The 24,284-nt window shown below is 52.0% G+C and overlaps 1 protein-coding gene across 1 annotated transcript in view; it reads right to left on the reverse strand.

The window, feature by feature from the left end:
• The window catches only part of OTOF (otoferlin), a 116,535-nt gene that overhangs the window by 51,554 nt on the left and 40,697 nt on the right, over positions 1-24,284 (reverse strand). Inside the window, exons 9-19 of the mRNA XM_041405191.1 lie at positions 24,049-24,069; positions 22,991-23,038; positions 19,510-19,539; positions 11,514-11,587; positions 9,793-9,919; positions 8,868-8,922; positions 7,786-7,917; positions 6,710-6,772; positions 5,793-5,877; positions 3,885-4,044; positions 1,942-2,128 (exon numbers count right to left, since the gene is read on the reverse strand). Of these exons, the coding sequence (XP_041261125.1) occupies positions 1,942-2,128; positions 3,885-4,044; positions 5,793-5,877; positions 6,710-6,772; positions 7,786-7,917; positions 8,868-8,922; positions 9,793-9,919; positions 11,514-11,587; positions 19,510-19,539; positions 22,991-23,038; positions 24,049-24,069 (982 nt within the window). The remainder of the gene's footprint in view (positions 1-1,941; positions 2,129-3,884; positions 4,045-5,792; positions 5,878-6,709; positions 6,773-7,785; positions 7,918-8,867; positions 8,923-9,792; positions 9,920-11,513; positions 11,588-19,509; positions 19,540-22,990; positions 23,039-24,048; positions 24,070-24,284) is intronic.

The following is a 24,284-nucleotide window of genomic DNA, read 5'->3' on the forward strand; positions in this document are numbered from 1 at the left end:
TGTGCCAAGTGACACCACACCCATCTTGACATGCCAGGTGACACCACGCCCATCTTGATGTGCCAGGTGACCACACCCATCTCTACATGCCAGGTGACCATGCCCATCTCAACGTGCCAGGTGGCACCACACCCATTTTGACATGTCAGGTGACCACACAAATCTTGACATGCCAGGTGACACCATGCCCATCTCAATGCCAGGTGACACCACACCCATCTTGACATGTCAGGTGACACCACACCCATTTTGACATCGATGTGCCACGTGACCATGCCCATCTTGACATGCCAAGTGACACTACACCGATCTCAATGTGCCAAGTGATCCCACGCCCATCTTGACATGCCAGGGGACACCACACCCATCTTGACATGCCAGGTGACACCACGCCCATCTCAATGTGCCACGTGACCATGCCCATCTTGACATGCCAAGTGACACTACACCCATCTCAATGTGCCAAGTGATACCACGCCCATCTTGACATGCCAGGTGACACCACACCCATCTTGATGTGCCACGTGACCACACACATCTCTACATGCCAGATGACCACACCCATCTCAATGTGCCAGGTGACCATGCCCATCTCAACGTGCCAGGTGACACCACACCCATGTCGATGTGCCAAGTGACACCACGCCCATGTCGATGTGCCAGGTGACACCATGCCCATCTCGATGTGCCACGTGACCATGCCCATCTTGACATGCCAAGTGACACCACACCCATCTAAATGTGCCAAGTGACACCACACCCATCTTGACATGCCAGGTGACACCACACCCATCTTGATGTGCCACGTGACCACACACATCTCTACATGCCAGATGACCACACCCATCTCAATGTGCCAGGTGACCATGCCCATCTCAACGTGCCAGGTGACACCACACCCATTTTGACATGTCGGGTGACCACACAAATCTTGACATGCCAGGTGACCATGCCCATCTCAACGTGCCAGGTGACACCACACCCATCTTGACATGTCAGGTGACACCACACCCATTTTGACATGTCAGGTGCCCACACAAATCTTGACATGCCAGGTGACACCACACCCATCTTGAGCAAGGTGACACCACGACCATCTCAATGTGCCAGGTGACACCATGCCCATCTCAATGTGCCAGGTGACACCATGCCCATCTCAATGTGCCAGGTGACACCATGCCCATCTCAATGTGCCAGGTGACACCACACCCATTTTGACATGTCAGGTGACCACACAAATCTTGACAGGCCAGGTGACACCACGCCCATCTTGAGCAAGGTGACACCACGCCCATCTCAATGTGCCAGGTGACACCATGCCCATCTTGACACATCACGTAACACCACGCCCATCTTGATGTACCAGGTGACACCACACTCATCTAAATGTGCCAAGTGATGCCATGCCCATCTCAACGTGCCAGGTGACACCACACCCATCTTGACATGCCAGGTGACACCACGCCCATCCCAATGTGCCAGATGACACTACTTGCATCTCGATGTGCCAGGTGACACCACGCCCATCTCAACGTGCCAGGTGACACCACGCCCATCTCAACGTGCCAGGTGACACCACGCCCATCTCCACATATCAGCTAACACCACGCCCATCTTGACGTGCCAGGTGACACCACACCCATCTCAATGTGCAAGGATGACCGAGACCATCTATGGCCACCTGCTGGTGTCACCTCCTGTGGTCACCCTGGGAGGTGACACCACACCCATCATGCCAGGTGACACCACACCCATCTGGACATGCAAGGATGACCAAGACCATCTATGGCCACTTGCTGGTGTCACCTCCTGTGGTCACCCTGGGAGGTGACACCACACCCATCATGCCAGGTGACACCACACCCATCTGGACATGCAAGGATGACCAAGACCATCTATGGCCACCTGCTGGCACCATTTTTTGGGGAGCTCCCCGCTCACCTTCTGCCCCGCGAAGGCCACCTGCACGTAGGGGTCCACCAGGTCCTTGTTCTCCCCGATGAGGGCCTTCTTGACGTTGGCCATGATGCTGGTGTTCATGCGCGGCAGCCCCTCGGCGCGGTAGATCTTGATGTAGAACCGAGCCCACTGCCGCTCCGGGGGCACCCCGTCGGGGAGCAGCAGGTTCCTGGAATGCCAGTGGATGGAGTTGGGAACAGCTGCTGGGGTGGGGTGGTCAGGGAATCTCGGGTTGCCTGCTGTCGGGGTGACCCGAGAGTCCCTTTTTCCCAGCCTGCTGGCCAAGGAAAGTCGGGATTCTTCGGCTCATGTTCACAAGGTTGTTTATTATCTATTATCTAAAATATTTTTTCTCAGACCCACAGAGGTCTGCTCTGCAGGTCTGTCAAGGGCATACTGCCCGCCCCTGGGCTGGTATCTACATTTTATACTACAAATTACATATACTTTATTTATCATTATTTTCCAATACCTATCACCTATGTTAGACTGTCTACTTCTACTTTAGACCAATCCAAATGTGCCACCGTCACCCAGAAGATGGAGGCTAGGAAGAAGAAGGAAGAATAATAGGACAACACCCAAGTCCCTCCATCTTTCCTCCTAGACCCCCAATAATAAAATCCCCAAAACTCCGTTTTTCACCCAGTGATTAATACATTATTACTCTACTTAAACTTTTGTGACTTGTGATTCTTCATGCAAGGTTGGTAATTTGCTCCGTGGGTTAAGATCGAATTCCCAAGTGTCTTTGGCTTCCTGCCAGGACTCCTGAGCCCCCTGCCAGGGGCACGTGTCACCCTTTCGACAAGGGAAGACCGAAGGTTGGGTGGGATGATCTCCATCCAACCTTTGTGGTTCCATAAACGACCAGAGAGAAGCTGCTCCATTTTCCGAGCACTGACTCCTTCCGCTTCCGCTCCATTCCATGGAAATGGAATGGATGGGATTTTGGAAGAGTTGCTTTTTCCTTACCAAGGAGAGGTTGGAGGATTATTTTGGGGGTGAAATTAACTCCATCCATTGGGATTTTTTTGGGATATGTGGCTTTCCTCCTCTGCATGAATAGATGGGAATGCTGTGAATAAAATATTTCTAGGGGAATTCTAGGAATTGCTGGAGTTGTCCATGACTGCTGGAAGGTGTTTCTGCCCATGGCAGGAGGGTTGGAAGATCCCTTCCAAAACAAACCATTCCAGGATTTTAGGAATAAGTAGGAGAACATCACCACTACAGCATAGGATGAAGCCCAAAGTACTGGAGGTGGTTCCTCAAACCCCAGCAAGTCAGGAGAGCTGTGCTGGTGCTTTCTGACTCTTAATGGCTACACTCAATCCCAGAGGTCTTTCCCAACCTAAACCATCCCATGATTCCATGTGGGGAGAGCCTCAGAGACAGATTCAAAATGGAGATATTAATTTATCTGGAAAAGTTTTGGGGCTGGAATCAAGCCTTAAAGCTCCTGATTTTGGTTCTGTGACCTTTGAGATGTTCTGGGCAGTCCAAGATCCCTGTCCACACACACAGCCTGGGAAACCTCATCCAGACTTCCCTGCTCTGCCTTGGGGTGTGAGATCCCATCCCATTATCCCATTATCCCATCATCCCATCCCATCTTCCCACCCAGGGCCCATCAGGAACGTCAGGGGACATCAGGCTGAGTGACACCAGGCTGGGTGTTGCTGGAGAGTTCAACCACCAGCGGATGATCTGACCCCACAGGAAGGACAACTCCGTGCTGGAGATCACCTGGAATTGCACCACAACCATGCATTCCCTCCCAGAAAACTGCCGGATTGGTCCCTCTGCTTTCATGGCTCAGGGTTTGCCACCAGGTCTGCATCCTGTGATCCCACCCAAGGGACAGAGAGGTGGAAAGGATTCCCGAGGGAGCCGGGAAGAAGCGGATCCCAGCAGATCCCTACCCTTCGATGTCATCCTCCTCCGTCTCGTTGGCCTTGTGTGGGGTCTTGATGTTGTCCCCTTTGCCCACCACGGCGATGTCACACTTGAGGTAGCCCTTGAGGCCAGCCGTCAGGTCCTCGGGGTCGGACAGGATGGCCCATTTGTGGTAGAACTGGTGCTCTGCAAGCCAGGGGACAAGAGAGACCTTTGTCACCACCGGACACGGCCAGCGTCACCAGGACACGGCGTTCCATGCAGTGGGAGCAGCCCTGGGTGTGAGGGATCCCAAAAAAACCTGGAAAATCCATTGGGAAGGTGTTGAAGATGGAGAAACAACGGGATAAGCTTACCAGGACACGGCTTTCCATGGAGTCGGAACAGCCCTGGGTGTGAGGGATCCCAACAAACCCCTGGAAAATCCATTGGGAAGGTGTTGAAGATGGAGAAACAACGGGATAAGCTGGAGGGGGGTGGAGTCCCAAATCCCCACCCTGGAGGGGTTTAAAGCCTTGTGGATGTGGCACTTGGGGACATGGGGCAGTGGTGGTGGCCCTGGCAGTGCTGGGGATGGTTGGACTCGATGGTCAGCAGCTCTGATCAGCCTCTCCCTCTTTTCCAGGCTGGGATGAAATGAGGGGCAGGATGCAGCCCTGGACATTCCTGTCTGGAATGTTCACATCCTGCCTGGGAATGTCACCTGGGGCTTCTTCCTGGGCAGGGCAGGGACAGACACTAGCAGAGCCAGGAGGGATCTCAGGGACACCTGGAAGAGCTGGAGGACAGAAGGATCCAGGGAGAGCTCAGAGCGCCTTCCAGGGCCTCAAGGGGGTCCACGAAAGCTGGAATTTGGAAAGGGCTGGAGGGCCAGGAGCCAGGGAATGGGAGAGCTGGAGGACAGAAGGATTCAGGGAGAGCTCAGAGCATCTTCAGGGCCTCAAGGGGCTCCACGAAAGCTGGAATTTGGAAAGGGCTGGAGGGCCAGGAGCCAGGGAATGGCTTCCAGTGGGAAAGGGCAGCTTGGGGTTGTGGGATCTTGGGAAGGAATTCCTGGCTGGGCTGGAATTCCCAGAGAATCACTGGATCCCTGGTAGTGTCCAAGGGAGGATTTGGATCACCCTGGGATGGTGGGAAGTGTCCCTGGGATGGTATTGAAGGTCCATGGATCCCATCCCAAGGCATTCCGGGATTCTGGGATCAAGGACACTTAGGATCCATCCTGAGGGATTTTTATGGAAGTTGGGGATGGAAAAGGGAAGGGAGACCTTTCCTGGAGTCCAGAGATTCTGAGTGAACCCCCTTGTTCCTGAAATTCCTTCCCAGAGGGGAGTTGGGATGGGGATGGATCCAATGCCAGGCTGGGAGAGCTGGGAATGTGCAGCTGGATCAGGGAAGGATCCAGGGAATCCTTGGAGCCTTTTCCAGAGGGGCTCCAGGAGAGCGGGAATTTGGGAAAGGGCTGGAGGGCCAGGAGCCAGGGAATGTCTTCCAGGGGGAAAGGGGAGCTTGGGGTTGTGGAATCTTGGGAAGGAATTCATGGCTGGGCTGGAATTCCCAGAGAATGCCTGGATCCCTGGCAGTGTCCAAGGAAATGCTGGACACTGGGGCTTGGAGCACCCTGGGACAATGAAAGGTGTCCCTTCCCATGGCAGGGGTGGAATTAAATTATCTTTGAGGTCCCATCACACCCAAGCCATTCCGTGATTCCACGATTCCAGGATGGGATATAAACCCTTCTCCAGAGGTGCCAAGTGCTCTTCCCTGACCTAGGAGCCACTCCAGGTGACTTTTTTTTATATCTTGGATATTTACACTAAATTGGGAAAGCATTTTCCAAGGAATTCAGCCCCTGCCTGACTCCTTTGCCGGGCATTTTACTCCTCTGAGCAGGTGCAGGTGCCCAGGAATTGTTACAAATGACATTCACGTACCAGGCTGGGTATAAACAGTCCCAACATCCATCTTGAAGGATCCCACCAACGTCCCGCTCCTCAGGAGGTTTTTGGAGTGAATCACCTGGAAATCAAGAGGGGAAAACCACTCAGGAATTCCCCCAGGACCTAGGAGTCACAAAGCCATTCCAGAGGTCTCCAGGATGGGGTGGGAAAGGAGCTGAGGGGTTTTGCTTGGTCTGGGGAGGATTCAAGGACACCAAAAGGCCCGGTGGGGTTGGCAGGTCCTGATTAGTGGAATTGCCCAGAAGTTTGTATTTGGAATGAACAAAAAATGCAAAGAAATTAATATTTGGAGCAAGATCCATTTTCCAGCCACTGCAGCAGCAAACCCTGGGGTGTTTAACTGAGGGAAGAGCCTTTAGAATGCTCAGAATCTGAGGAAAACTGGGATAAATTGTACAGCCGGTCTGTGCACTGGGATGGATATGGATGATCCTAATTAATGTGCCCTAATTGGGCAGGGAATCTGGAAGTCTTGTCCATCACCTTCCTGGTTTTGGGTGGACTGAAATCTCAGTTTTGCTCTCAGCATTCCCGATCCTGGATTTCCACAACAGCTCTGATGCCCCAGGAATTTCCCTGGCAGGCTCAGGAAGGACTTTCTGCTCCACAAGAATAAATAAATGAATTCCAAGGTTTCGTTCTAATAAATAAATTCTGAGGTTTGGATCTCTGGAATATCAGAGATAACTCGTGAAGGGACACAGGGAATGCAGGAGCTGTGTGGGACCAGGAATGAGGGTTGGAACAGAACAACGGACTGGGGGGGTCTGCAGAAGAGAATTCCTGTTGGGAATCTCAAATCAAGGACCTTAACTCCATCCCAAAAATGGGTTGCTCGCTTCCAAAGCCCCCCAAAAAAGGAACAGGACACGGATATCGGGGTCACTTACGGAGAGCTTGATGATTTTGTCGAACATGACATCGGGGGGGACGTGGAAATCAAAGACGAAATACTGGAAGGGAAAGAGGAATGGTGAGGAATGGTGAGGAGTGGAATCCATGGGGATTAAGAACACCCCGGAGATGCTGTGGCTGCCTGTGGGGTGCCCATGGCCCAGCAGGGATGGATCCATGTGATCCCAACACTGAGTGTGGCACCACATGGATCATTGATCCCCCACTGAGTGTGGGGAGCCAATGGAGGTGCAGAAAAACTGGGGATCATCGATCACAAAATTCCAGAGGGTCAAGGCTTTGTTTCTCCTCTGTGGTTTGAGATTTCACCTTGTTCTGGCAGGAATTTAACCCAAAAAAAAAACACGGATAAGAAGGAAATCATGGGATCAAGGGTGGAGTAGCCCAGAGGGATTGAGAGCCCCCAGAGAAGCTGTGGCTGCCTGTGGGGTGCCCATGGCCCAGCAGGGATGGATCCATGTGATCCCAACACTCAGCATGGAACCTCATGGATCACCGATCCCACAGAGAGTGTGGGGAGTGAACAGAAGAACAGATTTCTTGGAAAACCTGGGAATCATTGGTCACAAAATTCCAGAGGGTCAAGGCTTTGTTTCTCCTCTGTGGTTTGAGATTTCACCTTGTTCTGGCAGGAATTTAACCCAAAAAAAAACACGGATAAGAAGGAAATCATGGGATCAAGGGTGGAGTAGCCCAGAGGGATTGAGAGCCCCTAGAGAATCTGTGGGGTGCCCATGGCCCAGCAGGGATGGATCCATGTGATCCCAACACTCAGCATGGGACCTCATGGATCATTGACCCCCCCCCCCCCCCCCCCCCCCGCCACTGAGCATGGGGAGCCAACAGAAGAACAGATTTCTCAGAAAACCTGGGAATCATTGGTCACAAAATTCCAGAGGGCAAAGGCTTTGTTTCTCCTGTGTGGTTTGAGATTTCACCTTATTCCGGCAGGAATTTAACCAAAAAAACCCACCTGCGGATAAGAAAGAAATCACCAAATCGAGGGTGGAGTAGCCTGGAGGGGCTGGAGCAGCACCGGGGCCGGACCCACCTCATTGTAGTAAGGACAGTTGGTGGATTCCTTCATGGACGTGTATTTCTTCTCCTCCCCCACCTCCACGCACACCACGGGGTCCATGTTGAGCCCCACGAGCTGCCGGGCCTCGATGATGGTGATGCTGACCTGGGGAGAGGAATTCCCAAAATTCCACATCCCGGGAGCAGCTCCAGGCTGCCTTCACCCACCCTCCCATCTCTGGCCGAGGAGAATTCCCAGTGCAACGGGGTCTACTGGTCCCACTGGGACACGGCTGAGGAGGGGCTGGCAGGGTGTGGGATGCAGGAGATCCCAGGAATCCCGGTTGTTCCAGCCCTAGGATGAAGGCACTCCACACAACGGGAAAAATCCAGTGGATTCAACCAAGCTGTGGGATCAGAGATACCAATCCCATTGGCTTAGCTTCTGCTGGAAAATCCAATGGATTTAACCCCAGCTGTGGGATCAGAGATACCAATCCCATTGGCTTCACTTCTGGAAAATCCAGATCCCATTGGCTTCGCTTCTGCTGGAAAATCCAATGGATTTAACCCCAGCTGTGGGATCAGAGATACCAATCCCATTGGCTTCACTTCTGGAAAATCCAATGGATTCAACCTGACCTGTGGAATCAGAGACTGATCCCGTTGGCTTCACTTCTGCTGGAAAATCCAATGGATTTAACATGAGTGTGGGATCAAAGACTGATCCCATTTGGCTTCACTTCTGCTGGAAAACATAACAGGATCACGGAGTGATTGGGATTGGGAGGGACCTTAAATCTCATTCCATTCCACTCCCTGCCAGGGGCAGAGACACATTCTGCTATCCCAGGTTGACCCAAGGAGGAATTCCATGGAGACAACCTCAAAGAGAGCTTAATTTGGGCTTAATTTGGGCTCTGGGTTTCACATGCTTGACAACAAACCCAGTCAAAGACTTAATCCTGAGTTTATGGCTCCACCAGTGAAATTCCAGCTCTTGGGATGTCCTGGTTCCAAGTCCAGCGAGTTGAGACCCACCAGGGACTCGGTCCCTGCAAACAGTGTCCCCAAGCCCAGGTTGTGACCCTGAGGGCACAGTTTGGTGTCACCTGCCTGGTAATCCATGGGCCTCCCGGCACTCGGCTCCATCCTGATGTCGGGCTTGGACCTTGGGAGAGGCAGAAGAAACCCTGGGTCAAACCACGGGTGGAATTCATGGAATCATGGAATGGTTTGGGTAGGAAGGCACTCGAAGGTCATCCAGAGCCTGACATTTCCCACCACCCCAGCTTGCTCCAAGCCCCATCCAACCTGGCCTGGGACAATTCCAGAGATAGGGCAGCCACAGCTTCTCTGGGAATTCCATCCCAGCCCCTTCCTAACTCCCAGTATCCCATCCATCCCTGCCCTCTGGCAGTGGGAAGCCATTCCCTGTGTCCTGTCCCTCCATCTGTTGTCCCCAGTCCCTCTCACTACAAGACCAGGGGTCACCCTCAATGGTCCTTCAACCCTGGGAGGCTCCACAGAATTTTGGTGATCACTGCTGCAGGTGAGATATTCCAAAAAAACATCCCACTGGCTCCTTGGGACAGTGATTCCCAACATTCCCTGTGTCAGGGATCACTCTTTTTTGGGATGTCTGTCCTCACTTCACGCCGGCACAATCCCAGCCCCGGATCTCACCTTTTGTTGGAGACATTGGTGGTGACAGCGGTGACAGAGGCCAGGGAGATGGTGTCTGGCTCCAGGCCTGCTCCGTATCTCATGGCCTTTCTATCCAGGTCTTCTGTTTCCAGAACAGCCGGATCACTGTCCCCAGTCCCTCTCACTACAAGAGCAGGGTCACCCTCAATGCTCCTTCAACCCTGGGAGGCTCCACAGAATTTTGGTGATCGCTGCTGCAGGTGAGATATTCCAAAAAAACATCCCACTGGCTCCTTGGGACAGTGATTCCCAACATTCCCTGTGTCAGGGATCACTCTTTTTTGGGATGTCTGTCCTCACTTCACGCCGGCACAATCCCAGCCCCGGATCTCACCTTTTGTTGGAGACATTGGTGGTGACAGCGGTGACAGAGGCCAGGGAGATGGTGTCTGGCTCCAGGCCTGCTCCGTATCTCATGGCCTTTCTATCCAGGTCTTCTGTTTCCAGAACAGCCGGATCATCTGCGGGAAGGGGACAAAGGAATGGCTCCGGTGTTAATTTCCATCGGTGAATAATTAAAGGCTGGGAGAAGGGAAACCAATCCATCCCCACGGCTGGGAGCACAAAAACAATGGGAACCAGGTCAAGTCTCAGACAACCCGCTCGGAAAAGGGGTTGTCAAAGAGATGACATGGAATTCTATCTGGGCAGAATTCCTGTGGAGGGTTTTGGGGAGGATAAATAAGGAATAAGGACAACACCCCAAATTTAGGGGGTGAAAGAGCATTTGAGGAAGAGCTGGAGATCTGAGGAGCACAAGGGATGTTGCAAAGACAACCAGTTCCCTGGTTTTGAGGAGAGAGGGGTGAAAAAATGGGAGAAATGGGTCATTGTCGAGAGGAAAAACTGCTGCAGATCCCACCAGCACATCCCCATGCCTGAGTTTGTATTGGAAAAATTTGCTGGAACGTTCCTTTCCTGAGGGAAAGGGAGTTCTTGACTCAGCTAGGAGATTAAGACTGAGCCAGAGTCACAGGAGCTAGGAATTTCAGTCTCCAGCTCTGGGATCCTTGGCATGGGATGGTCTTGGAGCTGCTGGAATTGCTGCAGAGGAGACCATGGAGCTGCTCCAGGGCTGGAGCCCCTCTGCCATGGAGCCAGGCTGGCAGAGCTGGGAATGTCCAGCTGGAGAAGGGAAGGATCCAGGGACAGCTCAGAGCCCCTGGCAGGGCCTGAAGGGGCTCCAGGAGAGCTGCAGAGGGATTGGGAACAAGGCCGGGAGAGACAGGACACAGGGAATGGCTTCCCAATGGGAAAGGGGAGCTTGGGATTGTGGGATCTTGGGAAGGAATTCCTGGTTGGGAGGGGGGGGAGGGGCCAGGCTGGAATTCCCAGAGGAGCTGTGGCTGCTCCATCCCTGGAAGTCTCCAAGGGCAGGTTGGAGCTGATCTAAGCTGGAGAGGAGTCTGGGTGGGAGGGAAGCACCCACGGAAGGTTGGGAATGCCGGCTTGGCCCGCAGGCAGCGGGTGCAGGACATCCACCCATCCCTTAACCAGTGGCCAAGGGTCGGAATCACCATCCCAGCCCAGCGAGGTTCCTGGGAAAGGCAGGATCAGGAGCCTCCCGGCCCTGCAGCACTGCCCACACCACACAGTATTCCATGGCCATGGATAAATCCAGTGGAGACGCTTCCATGGGACCAACTGCTCCGTTTCTTTGCATCCTGGGTGTTTTCCCATGGTCCTGCTGGGAGCTTTAACCACGAGGGGAACTGCCAGGTTCTGTGAGGAGCACCCAGGTTTCCATGCCAGCATCCCAGGCAAAATTCCCTTTTCCTATCCTCAAACCTGGCTGGAAAACAGGGGAAGTTTTCCCAGAACAACGACCCAAACTGAGGCTTTTCCCTGTAAATGCACATTCCCGCTTTTCTTTGCTGTGGAAAACTGATCCTCGGCTCTGAATGGAAACAACCATGAATTTCCAGTCGCTGCCCTCTCCTGCCTTTCCAGAGGTGTCCAATTCCAGCCCCACCTCGTGCAGAGCCCAGGGAACGGGCAGCCCTTCCTCTCCCACTGCTGCAATTCCAGGAATCCACCGTCATTCCATGGCCGTACCTTGTTTGCGATGCTCATCCTTGGAAGGACGTGTCTTTCCAAGCTTCATGGCTGAAAAAACTCCTTTTCCAGCTCTGGATGAAGAGAGGGAGAATAAAAATCCCCATTAATTGCTGTGTTTTTTGGTGTTTTCTAGGACGTGGGAACAGGAGGAGGTTTTTTTCCAATAGGAAAAGAGGAAATGTCAGCTGAAAAACAGAGCAGGGAATATTCCAGAGAGTCAGAATAGAGAGCGGAATTCAAAGCCCCGGAATCTTGGATCCCATTTTTTATCTGGGAATGCCTCATCCTGGGAGCTTGGGATAGCTCTGCCTCCCCATGAGCAGAGTCCTGCCTGGGGGTCCCAGCTGTGTTCCCACTCCTCATCTCTCCTGACCAGTTCATGGAATTTCTTTCCAAGACACCGGAAAATGAAACTACTAAAAGTGAAACACCCAAAAATTCAGACACCCCAAAATTTGGACACCCCAAAAATAAATATACCCCAAAATTCAAACAGCCCAAAAATTCAGACACCCCAAAAATTCAGACACCCCAAAATTCAAGTACCCTAAAATTCAGACACCCCAAAAATTCAGACACTCAAAAAAATTCCAGCACCCCAAAATTCAGACACCCGAAAAATTCAAACGCTCAAAATTCAGACACCCAAAAATTCAGACACCCCAAAAATTCAGACACCCCAAAAGTCAAGTACCCTAAAATTCATACACCCCAAAAATTCAAACACCCCAAAATTCAGACACCCCAAAATTCAAACAGCCCAAAAATTCAGATGCCCCAAAAATTCAAACACCCCAAAATTAAAGTACCCTAAAATTCAGGCACCCAAAAAATTCAGACAACAAAAAATTCCAACACCCCAAAATTCAAACAGCCCAAAAATTCATACACCCCAAAAATTCAGACACCCCAAAAATTCAGACACCCCAAAATTCAGACACCCCAAAATTCTAACACCCCAAAATTCAGACACCAAAAAATTCTAACAGCCCAAAATTCAAACAGCCCAAAAATTCAAACAGCCCAAAAATTCAGACACTCCAAAATTCAGACACCCCAAAAATTTCGACACCCCAACACTTCCCCCACCCGTGAATGTTCCCGTGAAAGGGGAACATTTTTAATTGGAGAATTCCCATCATTGGAAGTGGAGGAACCTTTGCAGGTTTGCTGGAGATGTTCTTGGAAGTAACGGGGGACCTCCAGCCAGGACCCCACCCCCAAACTGGGCTTCACCTCCAAGATGAAGCTCCTCACCACCAGTCTAGACCTCAGCTCCTGCCTTGATCTCACCTCAAAACCAGACGTCACTTCCAAACTGGGACTGCACCTCCAGGCTGGACCTTTTGTCACCTCCTGTTTGGACCTCACCTCCAAAATGAACCCCATTTTCAGCCGGGACCTCACCTCTGGCCAGGATCTAACTTCCAGCCTGTACCTCACCTCCAGCCTGGATTTGAATTCCACCAGGACCTCACTGTCGCCCTGATTTTGTAAAACTTTCCGTGACCTCACCTCTGGCCAGGACGTCACCTCTGGCCAGGATCGAACTTCCAGCCTGTACCTCACCTCCAGCCTGGATTTAACTTCCACCGCAACCTCACCTTCCATCAGGACCTCACCTCCGGCCTGTATCTCACCTCTGGCCTGGATTTAACTTCCACCGCAACCTCTCCTTCCATCAGGACCTCACCTCCGGCCTGGATTTAACTTCCACCGCAACCTCTCCTTCCATCAGGACCTCACCTCCGGCCTGGATTTAACTTCCACCGCAACCTCTCCTTCCATCAGGACCTCACCTCCGGCCTGGATTTAACTTCCACCGCAACCTCTCCTTCCATCAGGACCTCACCTCCGGCCTGGATTTAACTTCCACCGCAACCTCTCCTTCCATCAGGACCTCACCTCCGGCCTGGATTTAACTTCCACCGCAACCTCTCCTTCCATCAGGACCTCACCTCCGGCCTGGATTTAACTTCCACCGCAACCTCTCCTTCCATCAGGACCTCACCTCCGGCCTGGATTTAACTTCCACCAGGACCTCACCTCCAACCAGGAGGATCTAACTTCCAGCCTGTATCTCATCTCCAGCCTGGATCTAACTTCCAGCCTGGACCTCACCTCCAGGCAGGACCTTGCCTCCGGCCAGGACCCTGCCTTCAAACCAAACCTTTCATCACCTCCTGCTTGGACCTCACCTCCAAAATGAACCCAAAATGAACATTTTCAGCCATGACCTCACCTTGGGCCAGGAACTCACCTCTGGCCAGGATCGAACTTCCAGCCTGTATCTCACCTCCAGCCTGGATTTAACTTCCACCAGGACCTCGCCTCCAGCCATGACCTCACCTCCAACCAGGACCTCACCTCCGGCCTGGATCGAACTTCCAGCCTGGATCTCAGCTCCAGCCTGGATTTAACTTCTACCAGGATCTTGCCTCCAGCCGGGACCTCACCTGCAAGATGAACCTCACCTCCAGGCTGGACCTCACCTATGGCCTGGATCTAACTTCCAGCCTGGACCTCACCTTCAACCAGGACCTCATCTCCAGCCTGGATCTAACTTCCCGCCTGGATCTCAACTCCAGCCTGGATTTAACTTCCACCATGACCGCGCCTCCAGCCGGGACCTCGCCTCCAAACCAGATTTGACTTCCAAACTGGGAACTCACCTCCAGGCTGGACCTCACCTATGGCCTGGATCTAACTTCCAGCCTGGACCTCACCTTCAACCAGGACCTCAACTCCAGCCTGGATTTAACTTCCACCATGACCTCGCCTCCAGCCGGGACCTCGCCTCCAAACCAGATTTGACTTCCAAACTGGGAACTCACCTCCAGGCTGGACCTCACCTGCAAACTGGACTTCACCTCCAAGATGAACCTCACCTCCAGCCAGAGCCTCACCTCGGCCTGGATCTAACTTCCAGCCTGCACCTCCCCTCCAGCCAGGACCTCACCTCCAAACTGGCATCCACTTTCAGCCAGGACAAAAAGTCACCTCCAACCTGGAATTTTCCTCACCTCCAGCCTGGACTTTTCCTCACCTCCAACCCAAATCTAATCTCCAACCAGGACCTCACCTCCAGCCAGGACCTCACCTGGCTGCCAGACCAGGGGATCCAGGGGATCCAGAGCTCCTGGATTCTACAGGATTAGGATATCATTCCACAAGGAAACCATGCTGACCCTGTGGGATTTCCCAGTCCCACCCCTGGATGGGGCCGAAGGGTCAAGTTTTACCCTTGGGAATTTTTTTCCAAGTCCAAAAAAGCCCTGGAATTGCAACCTGGTTGGGAATCACCTCCAGAAGTCTCCAGGCCACAGAGAGAGCTGGAGCAAGAGGGAAGAAAATTAAGGAGAATGGGAAAATAACATATCTGAGGGAAGGGATAAGACTGGGATAAAATACAGGAATTATTTAAACCTGGGACTAAAGCAGCACTCTGGCCTCTGGGAGCTGTGATTTATTCCCAGGATGTTCCATTTTTTTCATGGATTGGAGGAGAAAAATTAAGGCTGAGGATTCCATATCTGTAATCCCACCAGGGAACACCCAGGGCATGGGACCCTTTGGATCTGTTTTCACACTTATTTATTTAATGAGGAAATGTTGGAATCACGACTCAGGCTCTGGAATTCTGCTCCCAGACCGTTCTCTGCCATGGAGATTCCTTCCAGCCACACCTCCCGGTTGGTTGGATTACATTCCATTCTTTTCCATGAAATTCTCAAAAAATGGAGAGCAAAAAAAATCCCACCAGTCCCAGAGCTGCCATTTGTTAAATGGATTTGATAAAATTAATCAAATTTTTATCAAATCCATTTATTAAATAGATTTGATAAAATCCCTGCCCCGGGAATTTCTGAGGTTCCTTGGGAAGGAAAACCAAAGTGAGGAGCAGCTGGTGATGGATTTTGCACAGAAAACCCCATCAGCGTCCTCTCCCAGCTGCCAAATCCATGGACAACAAGGATTCGGATCTCTCAGATGTTCCTATCAGTAAAATGAAGATGGTAGGTTTGGGGTCATGTGTGGAAAAAAAAAAAAAAAAGAAAAAAGGATTCATCACCTGATCCAAGGTGTGGAAAAATCACACTTGGGAATGGGGAAAAAACCTCTGGGACATCCACAGGATGAGGTGGATTGGAGGAAAAAATCCAGAAAATAAAAATATGGAACAGAGGTCCAGGTGCTCTGTCCATGCCCAGGAGGGAATGGGGACTTGGGAAGGGGAATGGGAAGGGAATAATGGGGTTTGGAGGGTGCTGGGTGAGAGAAAAAAGGAAAGGAAGAAGGGGGAAAGAGGGAAAAAAGGGAAAAAGAAGAGGGGGAGAAAGGATAAAAAGGAAAAAGATAAAATAAAGAAAATTGGGAAAAGTAACAAAAAAGAAAAAAGGGGAAAAGGGGGAGTAAAGAAAAAAGGGGAGAAGGAAAAAAAGGCAAAAAGGTGAAATGAGAAAAGGAAAAAGAAAGAAGATGAACAACTGGAGGGGGAAATAGGGAAGAAAATAAGTGGGGGAAAAATGGGGGAGGGAATGTGAATGAAAAATGGGGAGGGAAAAATTGAGGGGAAAAATGGGGGGAAATAGGGGTAAGGGAGTGAAGGGAGGAAATAGAAAAAAGAAAAAAACCCTAGGAGGAATAAGCAGGGGGGGAAAAGGAAAAAATGGGAAAAAATATAGAGGGAAAATAAAATGGGGGGGAGAAGGGGAAAACCTGAGGGAAGAACAGGGAGAAAGTAGAAAAAAAAGAAAAGGAAAAATACTCAGAAAAAATTGGGAAATAAACCCCAGGAGGAATCAGCAGGGGGAAAAAAATGGGGAAAAAACAGAGGAAAGAAAAACGTTTGGGAAAGAAAACTGTTGGGATAAAAAAACCTGCTGAGGATAAAGCAGGAAAAAACTCTAAACAAACAAGAGAAAGCACCAAGGGAAAAAAAAAAAGGGAGGAAAAATGGAAAAAAAAAAAAAAAACAAGACAAAAAACAAACAGGAAAAAATGGATGCAAACAAACAGGAGAAAGCACCAAGGAAAAAATAAGGGAGGAAAAATGGAAAAAAAAAACCAAAACAAGACAAAAAACAAACAGGAAAAAAATGGATGGAAAAAGGAATAAGAGGAAAAAATATACAAAGGAATAAATTCTGAAGCAGCGGATTTTGGTGGATTTTGGCAGCACTTGGCAGGCGCTGGGAAGAAGGGAAGGAGCAGGATGAGGATGGAGATGGAGCCATCCCAAAAGTTCCGGAGCAGCTTCCTGGTGGCTCATCCCGATCCCCAACCCCTTCCCGATCCTGTCCCATCCCTTTTCCAAGCTGGGTGAGCCCTGCCCAATCCCAAACACCTCCCCCTTCCCATCCCAGCTTCTACCTTCACCCAGCCCTGTAGGAGAAGGTTCTGGAAGATCCGAGGCGGGAATGGCGGAGCCTCTACGGTGGGACATCCATCCCAGTGCCAGAGGGGACGGAGCAGGGATGGGGGATCCTCCGTGGGCACAGCGGGGTTTTTGTGGGATCTTCCCGATGCTCCCGCCACGCTCCCGACGGCGCCGGTGGGACGCCGGGGCTGGCGGAGAGCTGACACCGTCTCCACATGAATATTCCATGAGGATCCGCGCACCAGCGGAACCTGAGCCGCCACCACGGCACCGAGAGCCCTCCTGGGCCATCGCCCGCCCTTCTCCCGCTTTCCTGAAGATCCCAGGCTCTGGAGAAGCCTCTGCTGTGCCACCACATCCCACCTGGGTTCCGGAAAGTTTGGAGCGGGAAGAACTTCCAAGGAAGTTTAAATCCGTGTTAGAGGCCAGAGACTCCAGCCAGCCTCTTCCCATGGATTTTCTGGGGTCTAATATGGGATTGAGCATGGATCATCTCCACTTCCACAAACCCTCCTGCTGCTCCTCTTGGCTTTGTCCTTCAGGATTTTGCCTTGTTGGGTTCTCCAGAATCCACAGGGATTCTGAAGACACAGCAGGGATTTGGGAGCAGCCCCTGTCCTGGCCAGCTTCCAGCTGAAAATCCCGTTACTGGTGAATTATCCATGGATGAAAGGACATCTTAATCACTGCCCCAAACTGGGAGTTGGAAGAACTTCCAAGGAAGTTTAAATCTGTGTTAGACACCAGAGATTCCAGCCAGCCTCTTCCCATGGATTTTCTGGGAAAATCATGGGGTTGAGCATGGATCATCTCCACTTCCACAAACCCTCTTGCTGCTGGAAATCAGTTCCACAAACTCTCCTGCTGCTCCTCTCGGCTTTGTCCTTTGGGATTTCATCCATGGGGATCTCCAGAATCCACAGGGATTCTGGAGCCACAGCAGGGATTTGGGAGCAGCCCCTCTCCTGGCCAGCTTCCAGCTGAAGATCCCATTACTGGTGAATTATCCATGGATAAAAGGATATTTTAATCACTGCCCCAAACTGGGAGTTGAAAGAACTTCCAAGGAAGTTTAAATACGTGTTAGAGGCCAGAGACTCCAGCCAGCCTCTTCCTGTGGATTTTCTGGGGAAATCATGGGATTGAACATGGATCATCTTCACTTCCACAAACCCTCCTGCTGCTGGAAATCAGTTCCACAAACCCTCCTGCTGCTCCTCTTGGCTTTGTCCTTCAGGATTTTGCCTTGTTGGGTCCCTGTGGATCCTGGAGCCACAGCAGGGATGTGGGAGCAGCCTCTGTCCTGGCCAGCTTCCAGCTGAAGATCCCATTACTGGTGAATTATCCATGGATAAAAGGATATTTGAATCACCAAACTGGGGGTTAGGAGCAGGGAACAGCATTCCCATGGCTCATTCCCTTGCAGGAATTCCACCTGTCAGGAATTCTTCCAGAGGACAGATCCCACTGCCAGGTTCATCCTACACCCTTGGGAAGACCCTAACCCTCAATCCCCTTGTTCCTCTTCCCAGAGGAAGGACCAGAGCTGGGAGAGCTCTTCCCGTTTTTCCTGACCCTGCCTCTCCTTGAGGACATTTTCCTCCTTCTCCACCTCATCTCCGCCTCCTGCTTCATCCCATTATTTGGGACGATCCATCCATGGGATGTGCCATGAATTGCTCCCTAAAGCACAAAACAAGGAATAGGAGCCAGGAGAGACCTCTTGGATGGGGAAGTCCCTGGGGCTGATCCCAGGATCATTCCCTGGAGCTGAGTTTAAATTTGAGCTAGAGGATCTGGTTTTTGGGGGAACATCCCAATCTGGCATCCATGAAAATTGTTGGGAATGAAAGGAAGGCAGGAGCTGAAGAAACCTGGCAGCCTAATGTGGGCACAGGAGCCATCAGATCATGGAATTCCCAAGTGGGAAGGGACCCACCGGGATCACGGATCCAACTCCTGCCCAGGACACCCCAGCGGTCCCACCCTGTCCCTGTCCCAGCGCTCCTGGAGCTCTGGTGGCCTTGGGAACGTCACCATTTCCTGGGGAGCTGTTCCAGTGTGCAGCCAGCTCTGGGGGAAGAACCTTTTCCTGAAATCCAAAGAAAAGCTGGATCTAAGTCCTGTCTGCACCCAGACTTCTCCTGCCCTGTCCATGTCCAGCCTGGGAATCTCCCTCCATCCGAACCCTACAGATCCCTCAAGGCCTCTCAGTTCCCTTCAGGCGCTGCCAGCCTCCAAAGATTTTTTTCTGGATAAATATTCCTTGTTTTTTTGGATAAATATTCCCTGCAGGCTCCAAGACCTGAGGCCACACATCCAAGAGAACCAAGTTTTTCCAGGGTGGCTTTAGAGGAAGGGAGAGCACAGCAACCGGATCAGCTGGGAAAAGTGGGAATGAAAAGGAGGAGGAGGAAGAGGAGCAGGAAGAGCAAACTGATTGGATCTGATGGGAAAAGTGGGAATGAAGAGGAGGAGGAGGAGAAGGGAGAGCAAACCAACCGGATCAGCTGGCAAAGTGGGAATGAGGAGGAGGAGGAGCAGGTAGATGAATCTGATGGGAAAAGTGGGAATGAAGAGGAGGAGGAGGAGGATCAGGGAGGTCAAACCTACTTGTGCTCCTTGGTCTTCTCCTTGCCTTTGCTGGAGCCGGTGGTGGAATATCGAGGGAATAAAAGGCAAACAAACCTTCAGTGCACTGGGGAATCAGGGAATCATGGAATGCTTTGGGTGGGAAGGGACCTTTGAGATCCATAATCCCACCCCTGCCGTGGCGGGGACACCTTCCACTATCCCATGGTGCTCCAAACCCCAGTGTCCAGCCTGGCCTTAGACACTTCCACAGCTGCTCTGGGAATTCCATCCCAGCCCTTCCCCACCCTCACAGGGAAGAATCCCCTCCCAATATCCCGTCCAAACTTCCTCTCTCTCAGCTTAAAATTTAGGTGGAAAACATCCCTGCATGGCTTAGGACACCCCGACTCCCAGCACTGGAGCTGGAAGCGAGGGAAATTTCCAGGATTTGTGTTTGGGGCCGTTAATGCAGGACATGCGGGATTCCCGGATTCCATTCCCGGCTTTGGGAAGCTCCTAGGCAGGGGACAAGGCTTCTCCTTTCTGGAGAGGGGGATGGTTTTCCTTACCCTAACACATCCATATCCCCACACCAGAGAGGCCTGTGCTGCAGGGAATAGACTGGATCTGGAATTCCTCATTCCTGCCTAGACTCCACATAGGAAACATCATTCCTTCCCTTCCCTTTTCCCTCTAAGATCCTGCTCTGCTCCTTGGCTTCTGGTTTGCTTCTCTCTCATATTTTTCTCTGCAGGTTCTGCCTCCCTGTTTTCCTCCCTGGGTCCTTCTTCCCTGTTTTCCTCCTCATTTTCCTCTCCATTCCTTTTTCCTATTTTCCTCCTCTTTTTCCTCCCCAGTCCTGTTCCCTGTTTTTCTCTCAGATCCCGCTTCTCTCCGTTTTCCTCTCTGTTTTCCACCCCAGTCCTGCTTCCCTCTTTTCCTCCCTGTTTTCCTCCCAGGTTCTGCTTCCCTGTTTTCTTCCCTGTTTTTCTCCCCATTTTCCTCCCTGTTTTCCTCCCCAGTCCTTCTTCCCTGTTTTCCTTTCCTCCCTGTTTTCCTTTCTGTTTTCCTCCCAGGTCCTGCTTCCCTGTTTTCCTCCCCAGTCTTTCTTCCCTATTCATTTTTCCTCCCAAGTTTCCTCCTTGATCCTGTTCCCCGTTTTCCTCTTGGATCCTGCTTCTCTCCATTTTCCTCCCTATTTTCCTCTCTGGCCCTGCCTCCCTATTTTCCTCTCTGTTTTCCACCCACTCCTGCTTCTCTCTTTTCCTCCCTGTTTTCCTTTCTGTTTCCCTCCCAGTTTTCCTCCCAGGTCTTGCTTCCCTATTTATTTTTTTCCCTACCTTCCTCCCTGATTTCCTCCCCAGTTCTTCTTCCCTACTTTCCTCCCTATTTTCCTCCCTGTTTTCCTCCTCGATCCTCCTTCCTTATTTTTCTCCCTACTTTCCTCCCTGTCTTCCTCCTCAGTCCTTCTTCCCTATTTATTTTCCTCCCTGATTTCCTCCCAGTTTTCCTCCCGGATTCTCCTTCCTTGTTTTCTTCCCTGTTTTCCTCCCCGGTCCTCCTTCCCTATTTTTCTCCTTACTTTCCTCCCTGTTTTCCTTCCTATTTTTTCTCCCCAGTCCTTCTTCCCTGTTTATTTTCCTCCCTGATTTCCTCTCCTGTCCTCATTCCCTGTTTTCCTCCCTGCTCCTGCTTCTCCCCATTTCCCTCCCCTCCCTCTCTCTCCTCCGTTAATCGCCCTCGTTGTCCTGCGGCAATTAGGGAGGAGAAAGCAATTAAGCATCTCGGGAAGTAATTAAGAAGCCTGGAGTTAATTACATCGGCCGGGCTGGGGACAGGGGACGGATTCCAGAGCCTGAAATTCCAGCTTCTTGTGCCTGTGCTGCTGGAAAACCATCCGGGAAAAAATTAAATATTGGGTTTTGGGCTTCGGGGTAATTCCAAAGGAGCTCCAGCATAAAACAGGAAAAATTATTCCCCTGCCAGCTGAGCTCCTCCTGGGAGCACCAAACCCCAGCTGGGCTTTGGAAAAGCTGCCAGGACAGGAATTATATCATTCCAGGCTTTCTCCTGGAGCTCAGGGATCTGTTCCAGGTCCTGCTGAACACACTGGAGATGGACTGGCTGGGATTCAAGGCAGGGATCACATCCTGCTGATCTCACTGGGCGGGATCCTTCCCTCCTTCCCTTCCCCATCCAAACTGCCCTGGGTGGGCAGAGGGGCTGGAATGTTCCCTGGAGTCAGGATGGGATCCATCCTGGGGTGGAAAGAGGGGCTGGAATGTTCCCTGGAGTCAGGATGGGATCCATCCCTGGGTGGAAAGAATGTTGGGAATGTCCCATCCCTGGGATCCATCCCTGGGTGGGCAGAGGGGCTGGAATGTTCCCTGGAGTCAGGATGGGATCCATCCCGGGGAGGGGAGAAGGGCTGGAATGTTTCCCTGGAGTCAGGATGGGATCCATCCCTGGGTGGAAAGAATGTTGGGAATGTCCCATCCCTGGGATCCATCCCTGGGTGGGAAGAGGAGCTGGAATGTTCCCTGGAGTCAGGATGGGATCCATCCTGGGGTGGGCAGAGGGTGTGGGATATCCTGTCCCTGGGTGGGAAGAAATGCTGGGATATCCCACCCCTGAGGATCCATCCCTGGATGGGAAGAAGGTCTGAGATGTCCCATCCCTGGGTGGGCAGAGGGTCAGGAATGTCCCATCTCTGTGTGGGAAGAGGGGCTGGAATGTCCCATCCCTGAGAATCCATCCCTGGGTGGGCAGAGGGGCTGGAATGCCTCATTCTTGGGTGGGCAGGGGGTTTGGGATATTCCATCCCTGAGGATCCATCCCTGGGTGGGAAGAGAGGCTGGGATATCCTATCCCTGGGTGGAAAGAGGTCGGGAATGTCCCATCCCTGGGTGGACAGAGGGTCTGGGATGTCCCATCCCCAGGATCCATCCCTGAGTGGGAAGAAGGGCTGGAATGTCCCATCCCTGGGATCCATCCTTGGGAGAGGGGCCAGGGAAGTGCAGATCCTGTGTCCTTTCCCTCTTCCTGGCGGGAAATCATGCTCTGGGTGAGGGATACAGGAACACAGCACATTCCAAGCGTGTCCCTCTTTTTCCTCTGTTCCCCTCCTCCTTCTCCAAGTGTTTCCTGCCTCTCTTTCCTCTCCTGATTCCTGCATCCACTGCATTCCTGGCACTCGGATCAGCGCTTCCTGAGGGATCCAGGATCCTTTCTCAAGGTCCTGGTGGAGCAGCCAATGCCAAATTCCTCTTTCTCCCTCCTTTCCTTTTCCCGGGGCCCTTCCAGTCCAACTCTCCTGCCAAAGGCGACCACGGACAGTCCCGGCCTGGGCACAGATGGAGAATTCCCATTTTATCCCTCAAACAGCTCGGCTTGGAGCACTTTCCTCGGGAAAATGGACTCATCCGGCCCTGCTGCTGTTCCCAGGGGATTCTGCTGCCGGGGGCTGGAGCCTAGAGGTGGAGGGTGCCCCTGGGAATCAGGGATCAGGGAATGGGGATACCTGAATGGCAACACCAGGTGCTTTTTCTCTTTCCCTTTGGCCTTGGCTCTGCAATCCAAAGGAGCAATTCCATGAGTTGTGATCCAGGGATGGGCTCTGATCCACCTTCTGCCCCCAAACTCATCCACATGCACGGAGCAATCCAACAAAGCCAATCCAGGAGGGTCCCGGAGGGAGAGATCCCTGTGCCCGGGATTCCCAAGGATCCCAGGGAATGGGAACAGGGGTAGGACAGCACTGGTGGGGATGGGATCAGGGATGGATGGTGGGATCATGGATGGATCCATGGATGGATGGATCTGTGGATGGATGGATGGAATGGGTAGAGGGAGGGAGGGAGGGATCCATGGATGGATTGATGGAATACGTGGATGGATGATAGAGGGATCCATGGATGGATCCATGGATGGATGGATCTGTGGATGGATGGATCCATGGATGGATGGATGAGGTGTGGATGGATGGACGGACGGATGGATGGATGGATGGATGGATGGATCCATGGAGGGATCCATGGAGGGATCCATGGATGGATCCATGGATGGATGGATCTGTGGATGGATGGATCCATGGATGGATGGATGAGGTGTGGATGGATGGACGGACGGATGGATGGATGGATGGATGGATGGATCCATGGAGGGATCCATGGAGGGATCCATGGATGGATCCATGGATGGATGGATCTGTGGATGGATGGATCCATGGATGGATGGATGAGGTGTGGATGGATGGACGGACGGATGGATGGATGGATGGATGGATGGATCCATGGAGGGATCCATGGATGGATGGATGGAGGGATCCATGGAAGGATGGAAGGAAGGATGGATCCATGGATTGCTTGGAACACGGACAAACACGACTCTGGGAGCCCCTGCAGAAGTGCCTGACTGGAAGGAGGTTTGTCCCTGCTGGGATTAGGAAGGACAGAGGGAATCCTAGGGGTGAGTGATCCCAGAAAAGGCCCTTTCCCTGGATGCAAACACCATGCAGGGCCTGCTCCCATCCATGCACACACCATTCCCAAAGGGAAGCAGGGACACCACGTCCCATACCTGGGATCTTCCGGGTCTTCGCTGTTGGGAGCAGATGGAGCCAGGAGGAGGAAGGTGAGGAATTAACGAACATTCCCAAATGGACACAGCCCATGGGAGCAGGACAGGGGGAGGGGCTGATCCTCAAATCCCAGGAATGGTTTGTGTGGGAAGAGACCTTAAGGATTATCCCATTCCAATCCTAACACCTTCCACTATCCCAAGGCGCTCCAATCTGGCTTTGGACACTTCCAGGG

This window comes from Onychostruthus taczanowskii, unplaced genomic scaffold (assembly GCF_017590055.1).
Source record: "Onychostruthus taczanowskii isolate IOZ18803 unplaced genomic scaffold, ASM1759005v1 scaffold225, whole genome shotgun sequence".
In the NCBI taxonomy this organism is placed as follows: Eukaryota; Metazoa; Chordata; class Aves; order Passeriformes; family Passeridae; genus Onychostruthus; species Onychostruthus taczanowskii.